At 37.6% G+C, this 17,401-nt stretch overlaps 1 protein-coding gene across 2 annotated transcripts in view; it reads right to left on the bottom strand.

Annotated features, from left to right (window-relative positions):
- Positions 1-350: 350 nt before the first annotated feature.
- GUCY1B1 (guanylate cyclase 1 soluble subunit beta 1) overlaps positions 351-17,401 on the bottom strand; it is a 47,551-nt gene continuing 30,500 nt past the window's right edge. For both annotated transcript variants that reach the window (XM_082726803.1, XM_082726802.1), the window contains 9 exons: positions 13,872-14,102; positions 12,537-12,653; positions 11,202-11,335; positions 8,463-8,660; positions 5,062-5,299; positions 3,884-4,024; positions 3,243-3,397; positions 2,765-2,891; positions 351-1,558 (listed from right to left, as the gene is read on the bottom strand). In XM_082726803.1, the coding sequence (XP_082582929.1) occupies positions 1,535-1,558; positions 2,765-2,891; positions 3,243-3,397; positions 3,884-4,024; positions 5,062-5,299; positions 8,463-8,660; positions 11,202-11,335; positions 12,537-12,653; positions 13,872-14,102 (1,365 nt within the window). In that variant the 3' untranslated portion in view covers positions 351-1,534. The remainder of the gene's footprint in view (positions 1,559-2,764; positions 2,892-3,242; positions 3,398-3,883; positions 4,025-5,061; positions 5,300-8,462; positions 8,661-11,201; positions 11,336-12,536; positions 12,654-13,871; positions 14,103-17,401) is intronic.

The following is a 17,401-nucleotide window of genomic DNA, read 5'->3' as shown; positions in this document are numbered from 1 at the left end:
AGAGGAGCCATTCAACTGTATAACCACAGTGAATCAAAATTAATTTAAAGTGCAGAATCGGGGCACTGGGTTGGCTCATTGGTTAATCCTCTGCCTTCAGCTCAGGTCATGATTCCAGGGTCCTGGGGTGGAGCCCTGCATCTGGCTTTCTGCTCAGCGGGGAGCCTGCTTTCCCTTCTCTCTCTGCCTGCTTGTGATCTCTCTCTCTCTCTGTCAAATAAATAAATAAAATCTTTGTAAAAAATAATAAAAAGCAGAATTGGGAAAATTATAAATGTACTTATAAAAATGGCAGTAATAATATGGCCAACAATAGCATCAATAACAGTTTTGTTGAAATACAAACTGTCTAGAGACAAGTGGAAAAAATAATTTATTGCAGATTCTCTTACACATGAACATGGAACATTTATACATATATAGATGTGCTGATATGAAATGCTAAATTTCAAAACAAACATTTTTACACAAAAGTAGTTGCACTATATTTTATAAAGGTAGATATTAATAAATTATCAGAGATACTTAAGAACAATAGGCCAATTATTCCAACAGGAATGCATTTGATGCCAAAATTAAAGTAACGTTTCTGAACATGATGGCTTGGATATAATCACATTCTTCCAAGCTAAGAAAAGGAAGCTCATTTCTGGAAATAAAAGGCCAGAAATGGCTCTTTCAGGAGTATCCCAGCGGTGTCTCCAATTTTATTCTTGGATGTGGTTAGAGAGCCTAACATTTATCCCAAGTTAAGGTAATTGTTCAGTGTGAAATAGTACAGCTTTTTGTAACAGCTGCAAGTGGTTAACGAGATTTAATATAAGGGATATACTACAAACATAGAGTTTTAGAGGAATTACAATGCCACATTATATATGATTTGAGTAAACAACCAAATATTTTGGAACAGGAATGTGCGCCCTCTATTTTTGAAGGAAAATGAGTACAATTCAAAATAGTCACTATTTTCTTAGTGTGGTATATTAATTCTTATTTTGGGAATCTGAAAATAAATGGCATTTTTTTCCCTAAAACTTAGAACTCACTCCTTTAGAAAATGATTTCTATAATGATGTACACTGGCACAATATAAACTTTGTTTTATGTTGTTATAGTCATTAAAACATACATAGACATATACATGGAACACTAAACAGATTTGGTAAGCCATGATATGATATATACACATGACCAAATACTGTTCAGTGTCATTTAATTAAATTCAACAAATATTTATTGGGTGCCTACCACTTGCAAATTACCATGTTCAGTGGTAGATCTTAAGACACAGGAAGCTCACATCATTCACATCTAAAGCCAAACTTCAGGTAATATACTAAACCTTGAAAATAATCAAAAGCAGAGCTAAGGTTGAGTAGTGAATCATGAAAGCTATACCAAGGAGAAAGGCTTGGGATTACTGCAAAGGACAAAGCGAAATATGTATCCACAGGAATAATGGCTCCTAGGCGAGGCATGTGACTGGGGACCACGGGAGCCCTTCTGCGGTCCTCTTCATCCCATGGTCCAACATTCAATCGTCATCCCGAGTTGTTTCCTTTCAAGAGTGGAATAAACAGGGATTCATTTTCAGTGATAATAAAGCAGGTAGTATCCCCCCAAATATTTTTTTTTTCGTCATATGAAAATGAGATCTGCATTCAGATCTGTTTTGCTGCCTCCCACCCTCATTCTGGGGGAAACAGGGCCACCCACCTCAAATGAGCAACACTTGAGGTAGAATTTAATTTATCAGAAGAATATCTGTAAACATGCCAACACCGCAAGCAAACTATTTAAGGTAAAAAGACCAGAAAGAAGATGAAGATAAATATTTTAAAGTTTGGTATTCCATTCCTTTTAGGACTTACACTCTACCAGCATTTTTAGGGGGATGCATGCCTACGGAAAAAGGAAATATACTCAGTGAGTCTCCCCCTTCCCCTCTAAAGAACCAGTACATCAACAGGGTAACAAAGTATCCAACTCGCTTCTAACAAAACGCTCTGCTTGGCAACAGAGTGGGCACGACCTTGGTGTGAGCGGCCCGGTGGGACTCGGAGTGGAGGGCCATTGTCTGAGGACGGCTTAGCGGGCCTTCCAGCTGGAATGCAAACCTAGCAGGAGCACCAACCTGAGGCTGCCCTACGCAGTCATTCAGGTTCGAGAAGGTTACAAATCGCTCTTCTTTCTAGGAAAAATGCCATGGGACTAGAACGTCTCAAGATTGCCAGACATTCCACGGGGAGACAGCTTGGCCCTTAGAAGGATCTGAAGCTTCGTGATGTAGGAACCACCTACACATTGTGGTCCTGACTCTGCCCGGCCGGTGATCTCAGAATGGTACAGGGAGCTATGGGAAGAGGATGGGAACCCCCCCACAGCCCGCTCATCTCAGCAGTGCTTAAATCAGATTATGGCAGAAGAATAAAAATAAGCAAACAAAAACAGGTCTTCCCCTTTTGGTGCTTTTGGTTTTCATTTCATTAGAAGACAAAAGCTGGCAACGTTGCATAAAGTATAAAGTAAAGTAAACTTAGGGAAGTTATTATTGTTTTAACTGGCTCATTAATGTTTCGGTATTTCCGCTGCTTCACTGGAGAGTTCATTTTTGTAAGCAAGAGTTCTTTTCAAATGAGACCTATTCCCAGTGATTATAATCTAGCTCTTTCTCTATTTTATTTATTTACTTATTCACTTATTTTTAGCGCTCTGTATTTATATTCTGTCTTTAAAAAAGGAATTGCATGCTGATTAGTCATACCTCTGTTCCTGTATTTTTTCTGGAAAGAAACCAAACTTGCATTGGCTCTTTTTTGCCCTTCATGGACACGGGGCCTCGGTGCTCCAAATGGAACTGTGGATCTGAGTTTTCTGGTGTCATAAGACATCTAAAAGTCAGGGGACAGGGAAGAGAGAGTCGTATGGAGTATGGTTGTATAGAGAAAGTGGTATGAACCGAAATTAAAAGTGTAGTGTAGTGTAGTGTAGTGACCCACACTACAGTTGTATACTTAAAGGTAACACAAGGTCTTAGTGACAACGATCATACAGGGAATTCCCAAGGTGGTGTGGAACCATTAGAAGTGGGAGTAATGACCCAATTTTCTCAAATAAGAAATAAACAGTCCTAAGAGCACAAGTGATGACTGTTTAAAAAGAATAAAACCACTGAGAGTTAAGCCACACGTTAAGAGACTTTTTTCTTGCAAGTCAGTCAAAACTAAGACATGTTTTCTTACCTATAGGTATATTCAGACACATTTATTTTTCCTTTTTCGCCAGTGGTTTCTGTTCTGCTTGTGAGGTTAACGGTGTTTCCAAAAAGGCAGTACCGTGGCATCCTCTGTCCTATCACACCGGTAACGACCTCTCCAGTGTGTATCCCTATTGTTATCTGCAGAAATCCAAACTTTGTTTCCATAAGTTCAATCACCAAAACACTAACTTTTTATTTCTTTACATTACAGAATGTAGAACCATCATATAAGAATTCTCTAGAAGAACCCCACGTGTATTATAGCATATTTATAAAATAAAAGAACTCCAAGTGTATTTATAAAAACAAAAAACCTTCACAGATATCTGTCTTCCAGGAGGAACATTCATTTTCTTAAGTCTGAAGATTTCAAAGATGAGACACGGGAAAGAGGTATTTAAAAATAAGCAAGAAAGGACAGGAAGTTTTATCTCACCCTCATGATTTTACTACATGTAATAGACTAGGTAATTTCAAATAGGTGGACAGATTTCCCATCTTTATGAAAAAATGGCATATAAGAAAAGATTATAATCTATGTATAATTAGTGACTGCCTGGTAAAGAATAGGTCAGTTGTCCACAAAGCTCTCCTCCTACTATTATATGCGTTTTATTCACTAACCTGAACAGATTCGCCATCCACTTGAACCTGACCAGCAATTTCCATCATGTCCAAAGCCAGGTGGCAGATGGACCGTGCATGGTGGATGCATGGCTCTGGTAAACCACTCACGGTCATATACTTGTCACCAACTGTTTCCACCTAGCACAGCACATATAATTCACATGTTCCTTGGTTAGAATAAACATTACCATTTCATTTGCTACCCTTATATATAAACAATGTTTTTTCAAGGCTACTGCTAACTTTAAACTCTCCTTCTCTGTATTCTTTTAAAATTCTAATGCATTCGACTCCAACAAGATGAAACCTTATAATTATTTCAGATTTACACACATGGCACTTGAGGTCTTTGATTATAGGCAGGTCCAGACACAGCATTATTCTCTCCCTAGTAATTCCGGGTTTCTCACCCCAAATACCCTTACAATTCAATGGACAATTAATTGCCATTAACTCCCTAAAATAATGATGGTTTATGGCACAAGGGCCACTACCCAAAACCCAGTGATTTATCATGTTCATTAACCATTTATGTTTAATGTGCTCACAAAGCGTTACATTGTACCTCAGAAAACCACTATAAAATCCATAGTCTTTGTGGCACTCCTATTACTCCAGATGCCTGGAGATGGTTTGGCTAACATTCTTACTTTTATGAAGCAATAATGTCCTGACTTCATTTTTTCAAAATTATATTTGTTTTCAATTGAAACAAAGAGCAGAAATATCTTATAAATGTTTATCTTCAAGTCCGTGTTATCTAAAAGCAGATCTGAGTCCCCAGTACCCTTCTCCTGGTCTCCAACTTCTTTCCCATGCTAAGCATTTATATATTTCAGTAAAAATGTCTCCTGCAGAGCATACAACAAATGTTAAATTTATGCTATGTGTCATAAACAACCTGCACAGATTCATTAACGTAAGTGCCAATGAGCTGCTGAACATTTCATTTTCACTAGGGGATCATCAGCACTCTTCCTTTTGTTTACTAGGAAGAGAAAGTTTTATAACAAGAGGTAATTATTTAAGAAAATGGTAAACAGTAAATACACGGAGGCTGGCTGCTGCATGGCTATATGGCTAGAATCAGAGAAGGTGCTTGTGATGTCTCTGAGTGTAGGGCCTTGGAATTCAGACTCCAAAGAGTCCTACATTAGGATATGACCTGGACTTGCCTTATAAACAAATGGATTTTTCCGAGAGTCAGTCAATGTGTCAAATCTGGTGTAGAGGTCATTAAGGAGGTTAACAATCTTCATGGCCCCTTCTCCAGATGCGTGCTTGCTACAGAAAGCATTGAAGCCCACGATGCCGCTGAAGAGGATGGTCACATTGTCGTATCTTTTGGCAGGCACCGGACGCTTGTGTCTCAGCTCATTGGCAACAGACGGAGGGAGGACAGAATATAGCAACCTGTTCAGTTCAGCGGCGTGGGGAAAAAGCCACAGTAAGAAATGATGGGAAGAGCCTTAGTGCTTCTACTGTCCACCTCCTAGAGCTTTGATATCGTGTGTACAGTAAAATTCTGGAGTGGTAATAGGACACCCATTACTGGCCATATATGTAAGGGAGGTATCGAAGATACCGTAATTTATTTGTTTTCATCACATACAACAACTGCAAATCCAAACCAGTTCATGCCAAATGAAAATAAGTCAAACAAATAAACAGGCAAAGTGGAAGACTGGTAATAGGACAAAGTTTTCATCTGTGGTACTGAATTCTGACCCACCATTATGGTTCACAGTTTGAAAGCTGTTATCACTAGCACTTAAAACACTGTCTGAGTAGCAAAATACCAGGGGCACATTTATCTCTTAGGAATAAGAAATCTACCTGAATTTGTGTAAATAATATTAAAAGAAGTAGATTTCTGGGCACCTCAGTGGCTCAGTCTGTTAAGCACCTGCCTTCCACTCAGGTCATGATCCCAGGGTCCTGGGATCGAGTCTCACTTTGGGATCCCTGCTCAGTGGGGAGTCTGCTTCTCCCTCTCCCTCTGCCCCTACCCCTGCTTGTGCTCTCTCTCTCTCTCTCTCTCCCTTACTCTCTCTCTGTGTCAAATAAATAAATAAAAATCTTAAAAATAAATAAACAGTAGATTTCTCCCCAGTCTCATTCATGACTCACTCTTCCATAAGACAATGATAAAACAGATGAAGACTGAACTAGGCAAGAAACGGATTGTATTTCTACAGGCAATATGGAGATTACTTTGATGACTTCAGGGATTACGCTGAGAGGCAAGTGTGGTAAACACAGAGGAAGGGGATGAGGGCTGAGGGATGACAGGAGAGAAGCAGAAACTAGGGTGATCGATGTCTCTTGGCATGAGGACCCAGCAGAACAAATGAGGCTTCTCTGCCTTTTTCTTCCCTAGAGCCAGAGGCATACCATGCTAAATTTAATCGTACAGGCTTCATAAAATATGTTATTTTCAGGGATGAAGTTGTACCACTCACCAGTAAAGGATACAGTTTGAATTGGTTTTCAAGCAGCAGGAGGAAATTGAGCTACCTGCCCTAGGGACTTCCTGAAATTCGCAAAATACCTGGTAGACTAAGGAGTTCACTTAGGGTCACAAGGGAAGTGAAGAGGTCTCAAAGAAACTACACATAGCTTTCAGTTTCCTCATACAAGGGTCAAGACAAGTGAATTAAGCAGCTAAGGATAAAGATGGACTTTGAATGGCATTCTCTATGTCATCCATACTATCAATAAATAGTTAACTGGTGTGTTTATATGTGGGCACAGCATTCATCCAAGGGCAGCTACACATGTATTAATGGAAAGAAAAGTACAGAAACTGATGCTGTTATCTATATATATGGGTGCTCAAGAATGAAATAGCTTTTATAGGAAGTAAGACAGATCAGTCCAACTTTCCAAGACAGTTGCCAATTATATCACATTAAAAATGAACACACAAGGGACGCCTGGGTGGCTCAGTTGGTTAAGCAGCTGCCTTCGGCTCAGGTCATGATCCCAGAGTCCTGGGATTGAGTCCCACATCGGGCTCCTTGCTCCGCAGGGAGCCTGCTTCTCCCTCTGACTCTGCCTTCCACTCTGTCTGCCTGTGCTCGCTCTCGCTCGCTCTCTCTCTGACAAATAAATAAATAAAATCTTAAAAAAATAAATAAATAAAATAAAATGCAAAGATACAAAAAAAATGTTTCTAAAAATGAACACACAAGACCCTGGGTAAAATCTCTTATGAAACTCCAGTGATTTAGTGCCTTTAACTAAAATATGCAAATGAGACCAAGTAGTATGCACACTGCTATTCAAATGAATTTCTTGAAAATGAAGTATTACCTTTTTTTTTAAGGTTTTTCTTTTCTCCCATGACATGGAAAACTATTGGCATGAAATGATCAGATCACAAAATTCATGGGCTTTTATGTATCCATTTTGAGTCTAAAAGTTCCTATAAAGATGCCAATATAGCATTTTATTTTATTTTTATTTCTTTTAAAGATCTTATTTATTTATTTGACAGAGATCACAAGTAGGCAGAGAGAGAGGAGGAAGCAGGCTCCCCGCGGAGCAGAGAGCCCGATGTGGGGCTCCATCCCAGGACCTTGGCATCATGACCTGAGCCTAAGGCAGAGGCTTTAACCCACTGAGCCACCCAGGCACCCCCAGTATAGCATTTTAATTTATTAAAATTCTATTTATCTTATTCAGAAGCACACACAAAAGGCACAATTGTATTCCTTAAGTTTTAATTATATCATATATTTTTTGAAGTTATTGATACTTAAGGAAGTATTACCTTTAATGCTATTTGTTCAGTATTTCACAACTTAATACACCATTCACAGAAAAATAGGAGTTTTCGATTTTGTCTTTTTTTTTTTTTAAGATTTATTTATTTGAGGGAGAGAGAGAACATGTGGCGGGTGAGGAGCAAAAAGAAAGAGAATCTTACAAGCAGACTCCCCACTGACCACAGAGCCTGAAACGGGACTCAATCTCACAACCCTGACATCATGGCCTGAGCCAAAACCAAGAGTCTGACGCTAAACTGACTGAACCATCCAGGCACCCCAGATTTTGTTATTTTTGTTAACATATCTCATTACAGATATAATTGTTGTGATTACAGATGACATCATAATCTGTCAAATTCCTATCTGCCAAGCCCTAAAATAACCTAGACTCTGAGAGTCCTTTAAAAGACAAAGGCCTATTCTAAGGACAGTGTTTCTCATAACCCTCAGAACCCACCCAGCCCCCGGCACACAGAGGTTGCTCAGTACATAGTTCTCACGTGAAGGAATGAATGAATGGAGAGATCCAATTTAAAGACGCGTTTGAATTATTGTACTGATTTTCCAAGAGAGATATTTTGGCATCTGTTCTTTCAACGTAAAAACTGAAGACATATTCCCACTACCATTAAGACTGACTTATTTCTGTGTGCATAATTTCTTTTTTAAGTGACACAGAAGGTTTTATTTACTACTCGGGAGCTACCGTGGGTTTCATGCCTCTCTGGTGTGCTGATCAGACTTAACTGTAGTGGAGTCACACTATATAAAGCCCTTCCTTCACCATGAGGCTTCATTCTTACGTATCTGTCTTTTTCTTTTCATCTTCCAAGGCTCTTAATGTGAGCTGCAGCCGGTCTGTGAGGATTTCCAGTTCCTGGGTCAGTTTGTATTCCTCCCTGAATTGTTCTCCCAAAAGAACGAGGTCGCGTGTGGCGTCGTGCAGAGGGATGTCACTCAGATACAGACCTCTCCGTGTCAGATCGTCCAGATTCATCACACTGTTATACAGGGAAATGAGGCAAAATCAGTGCCAACTTGTCTACATGATAATCCCGAGCCTGGTAACTGTCAAGGAGTATAATCCTGTCACCTTCTACCATTCAGTTCCTCCTACCCATTCAACAGGTGAGGCTACAGACAAGAAAATTGGGGGAGTCACATGAAGGTTATGACTTCATTCTTTTATATATTAAAAATCTATCAAAAAGCAGTGATGAACTTGATATACATTTTGCCAAATCACACTTTTGGTGCCATCGGCGTAAATGGCAAGATAAGGTAGAAACCTGTCCGGTGCGACCTGATCGGGTATTTAACACGAGACTGTTATTCACTGCTATCGCATTTCCCCCTCATTATAAAGAGATGAAGAAAAATGTCCTTTTACCCTCTGCTACAGGGATAATAGTGCCTCTCTTGAGAAACCAGTTCATTTTGGCCTTATGTAACTGGTTAATTTTCCCTCTTAGACGCAATGATTAAAAGTTTACAATCAAATTGTATCTTCCGCATGTATATTATGTATTTATAACTCTTTGACATGTATTTTATGTGCTACTCTCCCTTCTGGTTCTAATTTCTACTACTCTTGTTTCCTTTGAAAATTTTTCTCATTTTTGAAACATTATTTAATCCTGCTAGATTTTATGCATCTCTCTAATTTATTTTTTTTACCTGTTATTTTTAGAATAGCATACTAATATTTACTGATTCAGCTATGATCTGGTAAGCGACTGCTTTGTAAAATCTTATTTTTTGGTTAAAATGTCTTAAGGTTACATTATTGGTTTCAATTATTTAAATATAAAGTAATTACTTCTGGGCATTCCCAATAAGAATTTCTCTAAAATGATATAACAAGTATTGACTTTACTGAAGAATTTTGGACTGATAAAATGTCTTCTTCTTACATATTCTCAGCAGAAATGTCCACAAATGAAAGCATAAATTAGCATGTCAATATAGAGAAATAAAATGATCTAAAAGTTTACTAATGAAGCACATGGTCTCTTTAGATTGTGTTAAAATGCATATGTATGTTAAAGCTCACTTTCAGAATAGACCCATCTGAAGAGAGGCCAGATCATCTGACAAATGGTAGACAAGACCATGAGCAGAGAAAATAAAAAGATTATAAGCTTAAAATGAAAATGGCTGAAAATGTACATATTGAGTGAGAAAACAATCAAATTATGTCTCACTTTTCTATAAATTTACTTATTATTTTAATGAACTATTAACATATTTTTTCTAAAGTTAAACTAATTGTCTTGAAATTATTTACTTTACAAGTAAAACTGCTTTTAGGTGATCTCACTTAATGTGAAAACAAACCTTTCTATACACATGGACAGGTACCACATGACAAACCGTGAATGTGTCACTATGTGTATTTCTGCATATGGCAATTAACAAAAAGACTCCAAATTGTCTGCTTCTGTTCCCCAAGAGAACTTTATCTCCATGAATAGAAACTGTCCCTACTGAAAAGTTCTCATTCTACTAAAGTTCAACTGGAAAAGAGGCAGAAGAAAAAAACTTAGGGACAGCCAATGAAATATGGTAGATCAATGTGGGTGACTAAAAAATATAAAGAATTTATGTTCTCTAATTTTTGCCTCTTTTATTTTCATGATGCATATTCTCAGGAAAAAAGTCCTTAGTCTTACATAGTCTTTAATAGCTTATTGAAGTTCTACAAAGTTCCTTATGTTTTTCAGAGATTTTAAGGCAGTATATTTAAATGAAAAGTGACCATGGTGAACTTTAAATTTTTAGCCAATAGCTCACCAAAACATACTTAACTGAATGTATTAACTAAATAACATGCATAGCTTTCAGTTATGCAGAGCTACAAATACATAAAATATCACCTAACAAGTCTGTTACCTTTTTCTATTTTTCTAAGTAAATGTAGATATAGTTTTCTTATTGTGAGTTCCCATGCATCTTTTAGTAAAATGTTTTGTCAAACTGGAAACACAGCATCCTATAGTTTTACTTTCCTCTGATGGTTATTATAAATAACATAATTTACATAAGTTTCAGTGTAATATATTTTGAATAGTGAATCCTGATTAAAGTTGCTATATATTTTTTATATAAAATTGTTCAAATCCAGAAATATTTTTAAAAAGTAATTTCTCGGTGCCAAATACATCCATGTATTCACACCATCATATCAGATGCTCTACAGAATTGTTTTTCTATGTGACACTCCGTTGGAAGGTATAAAGCTATAGAATTAACTACCTGCAGATTGGATTTTTCCATGATCCAATGGCATAAACGCTCAGCAAGCTGATTAAGGCAGGGCAAATAAAAAAGAATACATGATTTCTTCTGAGCTTATTACAAGTGTTAAATGAAATTATCCTTGTTATAGAGAGGTATATAAACAAGGGTTGTAAAATCTAATTACACTTCGATCACGTAGTGTAAATGATTAAATAAAATGATTAAATAAAATGTTACCGAATTTCTGTTAGCTAAAGATAGGTATTTATATCCATTATAATTAATCAAAAAAAAATGATTACCTTGGTGAACACAGAAAAAGTATGCTATCTGCTTCAGGTAAGTAGATCATTTGACCCTTAAGACGTAAGCAGCTGATCTCAGTCCCAGTCAGCTCATCCTCACATTCTAATTTCTCGACATCCAACAATCCTTCCTTGAAAAGGCAAGACATAACCATTAACTAGTACCTTTTTTCCTTACAGTTCAGTAAAAAAAATAAGGACAGGCATGCTTCACTTCCTACCAAACCATAAAGGAGAATAAATGCACCATGTAGATGAGGAAGGACATTTCACCAAAATGGTACCAGGTATTAAGCAAAGTTGGCTACCTGGCAAACAGGGCAGAAAAGTGAGTTGACTGGCTCCTTTGAACCCAAAAAGACAACAGCTGTACTACTGTTGGCATACTTGTTGAAAGCTTCCATGAGTCATACTTCTGATTCTCCAGGATGGCTACAACATATAATACTAAGTTCCAGCAAAGAACAACCCAAGAGCCTCCATTCCCTATGCCTTCATTCACAGAGTAACAGGGAATAGTTCCAAATACGTCAAACATGTGTGGGTAAGGCCTTTGCGAGGGCCACAGGAAGGACAGGATGTTTACTCCAAGACACTTTGGCTGCACTAGTCTGAAGAACAGAAACTATGAGATCTGGGTGCTACCTAAATAATCAACTGGATGAATATGTTATCACTTTTATTTTCCCACAAAAATGGCATGAAGAATAATGGACAATTTAAGGAAGAATTAAATCAGGACTTTGGTTGAAGTTTAAAAGAACATTCTTTATCAGTTTTGATTTCTAAAATAGCACATGGTAGTTTAAGGAAGTAAAAGATATTTGTTTTATTACGTGAAACTGAGTTGTCCCAATGAGACAGTCTCAAAACTTATTTTTGTTAATTCTGATCTGTTGATAAGAGTCCCACTGCCCCTCAGGCAAACCAAGAATCAGTAACGCTTCCTTTGAAATAGTACTCCCTCTGGGGGCACCTGGGTGGCTCAGTGGGTTAAAGCCTCTGCCTTCGGCTCAGGTCATGATCCCAGGTCCTGGGATGGAGCCCCACATCAGGCTCCCTGCTCTGCGGGGAGCCTGCTTCCTCCTCTCTCTCTCTGCCTGCCTCTCTGCCTACTTGTGATCTCTGTCTGTCAAATAAATAAATAAAATCTTAAAAAACAAAACAAAACAAACAAACAAAAAAGAAATAGTACTCCCTCTGATGTTTTGGGGGGATCTGTCTATAGTTCCTCCATATCACAGAAAGGTAAAGTAGCTATCTTTCCCTTGGGGCCACTTCTAATTTGAAACATCCCTTACTCACTCACACTGAAAGAAGTATCTTGATTACCTTACTTCTCAGGACGAAAACCGTATTGATGTGTGAAAGGATCCCATGGAAACTAATGTCAATATGAGGACGAACGAGAGAGAAGACAGACAACAGGCTGCAGTTCCCAGGCTGGAGCTAAAATGTAGATGAAAGGGAAAGAACATGGGATTAGCTGAAATAATTCTTACGATTTGAGATTAGATTAAGCCAGCTCAATAAGACTTAAAAATAGAAAACCATAATCATATGGTATGGGAATTGCCTCAACCATGGGCTCCTGTCTCGACCTATGTCACTCAGCAATCAAACGGACATCATATCGTTGCATGAACACAAAACCGAATATGGCTTCAGAGTACTCATATCCCAATATAGGCTTCTATAAGTAAGAGAAGCATTTTGGAAGAAGAAATAATAGAAATGTGACTTTTTAAAAGGTAGTGTGAGGTATCAAATGCCTGTGGGTTATGATGAAATTTAAGTAGAAAAACCACCAGAAAACACTCATCCTTTATTAAGAGACAGCTAATAATAGTAATGGGTAACAGTTAATAATTGCTTAGACACTGGACCAAAAGTTCTTTATGCACTCTGTCTCCTCACACCATAATGAAGGGGAAATAGGCAGAGAAAGGCGAGGTAACGGGCTCACATTCATACAGTGAAAGGGAGGCAGGCCCGGCACAGGAGCCCATGCTGCATACTACCCTACTTCTGGATGGGTAAGTCTACAACAGAGCCCGTCTGGGCTAATCCACCATTAGTAAGGCTCTTTAACTACAAGTGGGAAGTATTTCCAATGTGTTGGATACAACTTCAAAGTTAGTTAGGTGAGAGGGAAAAATAGAAAGGATTTTTCAAATGGTCTGAATAACCCAAGGTAAATGCACCCCAACTGTTTTCCTTCGAGGCTCTGCTCAACCCCAGGAGAATCTATCACTTCCCTCTTTAGTGTTTGTATAATTCCTCTCTCTTCCCTGCAAATGTCAAAGACTGACTTTGAAAGGTATTTTCAGTCAGCATATAGTCATTCAATGAATAAATAAGTGAAAGATGCTTGTTACCGGAAAATCACCCATTTTCTCATTTAAAAAAAAAAAAAAAGCATTCCCATATAATTTTCCCACTGTCCCTGTAAGTGACTGAAACAGAAAAATAAGTAAGTAGTTCTCCTAGGGAAAGTTGCATATGCTGAAATATACTTAGCTCACAGGTGACAAATTTATGATGTATGATGTCCTGCACATTACATGCAACACACTCAGTGCGTTGAATGAATAAATGGCCATGTGGAACAATGGCGCCTTCACAGCCTTTTGTCTCAGGCCTTAAGGCAGTTTGAGGTCCTTTTACCTGGGGAAGCACTCTGTAGATGGCATTGCCGCACTGAGTAACCACTAGGTCCCGGTCAAATATTATGTGAAAAGGAAAAGCTTTGCAGAAGGTATAGGGGCTGATGCGTGATTCCTGGGTACCATTTTCTTCAAATCTATCAAGATCTTCATAGAAGTCTTCTTCTTTTGACTCTTTTTCTTCAATTAAAAACTGAGTATGATCACATTCTTCATTTCTTTGCTGAATAACCTGGATTCCAAAGGGGAGAGATGGTGTTGATTATCTGCATTTCAGTTTAGTGAAAATATCTGAACACTTAAGACACTGGCTATAAGAATGGTTAATTAGAAAATATGAATATACGGAAATGCTATGTATGTCTTAAATAGGACACTATTTATGGACATTGTCTTGTTCAATGTAAATTAAAGACTGAATGATTATTTGTAATAAAACTGAAAATCTGGTATAGGTCCTTTAAGTAACCCAGACAGCCTCCTGGATAGAATGAGGAGAAAAGTACCACCTTTGTCTTATAGGCTCAGCCCACTCAGCCAGGTACACTTGGTTCAGTAAATGAACTACCAATCATACAAAGTGGCTCTATTTAATATGATAAAAAATGATATTCACAGAGGGAAATGAAACAATGGAGATACATATTTTAAAATATATGCAATATCAGGGCGCCTGGGTGGTTCAGCTGGTTAAGCACCTGACTTGCTTTTGGCTCAGGTCATGATCTCTGGATCATGAAATCAAGCCCCATGTTGGGCTCTGAACTCAGCGAGGAATCTGCTTGAGATTCCGTCTCCCTCTGCCCCTCCCCCTGCTCCCACTAAATAAATAAACAATAAAATCTTTTAAAAATTGCATGCAATGTCATTTTCATCCATCAGTTGGCAATTATACAAAATACCAAATTGGGTAAGACCAGAAAAAGAATCATCTCAAATACCACTAGTGGGAGGGGATCTCGATTAAACTTTCTGAAGGGTAGATTGATAATATATAAGTAATCCCCCCAAAATTATACATTCTCTGATTTAATTTCAAACCTAGGAAGTCATTCTAAGGAAGTAACCATAAGAATGAGTAAAGTTCTATAGCTTAAAAAAAATAACTACATTTCTAAAATATTGGGGATCTCTGGGTGGCTCAGTCGGTTAAATATCTGCCTTCAGCTCAGGTCATGATCCCATATTGGGCTCCGTGCTCAGCTTCTCCTTCTGCTGCTCCCCCGCTTGTGCGCCCTCTCTCTCTCTCCCTCTCTGACAAATGGATAAGTAAAATCTTAAAATAAATAAATAAATAAATAAAGATATTATTCATAGGCAAATACATTATTAAGGTATAGAGGGTTTTTGGGTTTTGTTTTTGTTTTGAGCTTAAGAAACTACAAAAAAATGCATCCCCTTATAAGGGGAAATACTATATCTCAACTGTGGCCAGATCCAAATGGGAAGTAGCTGGGGCAACTTTTTTGTTTTTCATTTATAGCTAAATGAAAGCAGAATGTTGCTGCTTTTCACTTTTTGTTCAGGAGTTCAACGCAGCACACTCTGAGACTACAGAACAAATCACAGTTAACATGGACGCCATTGTATATATTCTCTCAAATGCAGTTTCCTGCTGGAATCAGAACATTCCTACTCTCAGTGTCATACTAATCAACTACACTGGCTAAATATTAGTCTTATTTATGATTTCAACATTCTGCCCCTCTAAGGTTGATTTCTCTAAAGTTCCATAAATGAAGTAAGAGTCAGTCTAAAAATTCAAGCCTAACTTTGGTGTTCTGCTCTGATTCCATTTTAGATACAGAAACTGAATTATATACAACCTAAATCTACTAATTAATTCCTCATTTCTGCTCTTTTGCTTTGATTAAATTGTCAAAATGAGTTGCTCTCCGATCATGTTTTTAACGTGTCCTTGGTATATTACTTCTTGACATGGTATAATATTCCTTAAGTAGTTAAATTGTCTGGTAGCTCCAGACCTGTTAAGCTTACAGATTTGACATAAGAATACTTTGGGAAATTAAAACAGTGCCTTTGACAAAAATTAAATATACAAAACATAACTAAAAATGAAAACATTTCAGAATTCTGTGGTGGAGTACTTGAAATATTAAAGGCCATAAGGCAACCTAAATAACGTATAAAGCTATGTAATTAAACCATGTAACTAAGTAAAAACTTGAATTTTATATAGAGTATGCTAATGGCTGTCCACCTTCCATAATAGATATGCTAACCATAGCAACGGCAGTATCCAAGTATGTTTTGTGTTTCTTTCCTGAAGTTTTTATGTGTTTGTCTCTTGCTCAACTTGCCTAAACAAAACAAAACAAAACAAGAGTAGTTAGACACAGTGGGAATAAAGCCCCTGATGAAGGCTCACTTAATAGAGATGCAATGTTAGCTTGGTGCCAGGATTAGAAATGAAAGGCATATTCTAGTATTTTGACTAAATTCCAGTGAGACTCCTAATCATGGATAAATTTTGATTCTTTGCCCAAGGTTTTAATTTCACTTTTAAATGTCTCTGGATTTGATAATGTCATGTTATATAGAGTCCCAGTCTCTAGCTATAGAAAAACTAAGACTGGACCTCGGAATCACCAACAAGTGCCCCATCGATACCAACTCCTAAAGAAAGAAAAGCACAAAGCCTACCATGACATCACTAGATGAATGGCCTGGGATGCCTTTCCAAAATCATCAATTTAAATGCTACAATTTTTATTTGGCCTAATATGCTACTTAAAGTTTGAGCTTCGTATCTGTGCTAGAACATAACTCTGGCATCTAGGAAATATCCATAAAGAAAAAGAGCAGAAATAGGATATCCCCCTCCCGAATTTTCTCAAACTTGGGGCAACTGAAAGATGGCTTTCAAGGCTGAAGGTGCTGAGCACACAAAAAGCACAAAAAATAAACAAACAAAAAAAAAGACTAGGAGAGACTGTGGGTTACAAAGAGTCAAACAATGGTTCTCTATTGTACGGAGCTAAGAGCATATATTATCCATAGCAACACAATTTTCAAAGTAGAAGACCTGGCTTCTTTCACCCTGTAATCTAATTTAAAAAAAAAAAAAAAAGCAAATTTTTTAGATCAAATGAGAGATTCCAACTCTATTTGGGGAACAGACCAAAAAAAAAAAAAAAATCTACAAAGAAATATTAAACAGCAAAACACTATCTAATTTTATATTCTTTTAGAATCTGACTGTCCACATTATGGTTGTTTTGTTTTTTGTTTTTTGTTTTTTTGTATGCTAAAGACTACAGCTTAGCCAGTCACATAGCCTTCTGCTGCCCAGCTGGTACGTGCTCACAGGAGATGCAAACTAGGTTTCATTTTGCCTTAAGCAATGTATAATTGGGAAGAGCTATCTGCCACCACAAGAAAAAAAAATATCCTGTAGAATGACTTCTAAGACCAAATATTTCTATATTGCTGGTACGGCACTGGTAGGGCTAAAATATACCCTGACGAATTCCATCAGCAGTGCTAACTAAAGGTAAATTCATGGACTAT

Source organism: Mustela nivalis (genome assembly GCF_964662115.1).
Source record: "Mustela nivalis genome assembly, chromosome: 4".
NCBI classification, from domain to species: Eukaryota; Metazoa; Chordata; class Mammalia; order Carnivora; family Mustelidae; genus Mustela; species Mustela nivalis.
Note: the sequence above shows the minus strand (reverse complement) of the source record. Positions and strands in the feature narration are given on the sequence as shown.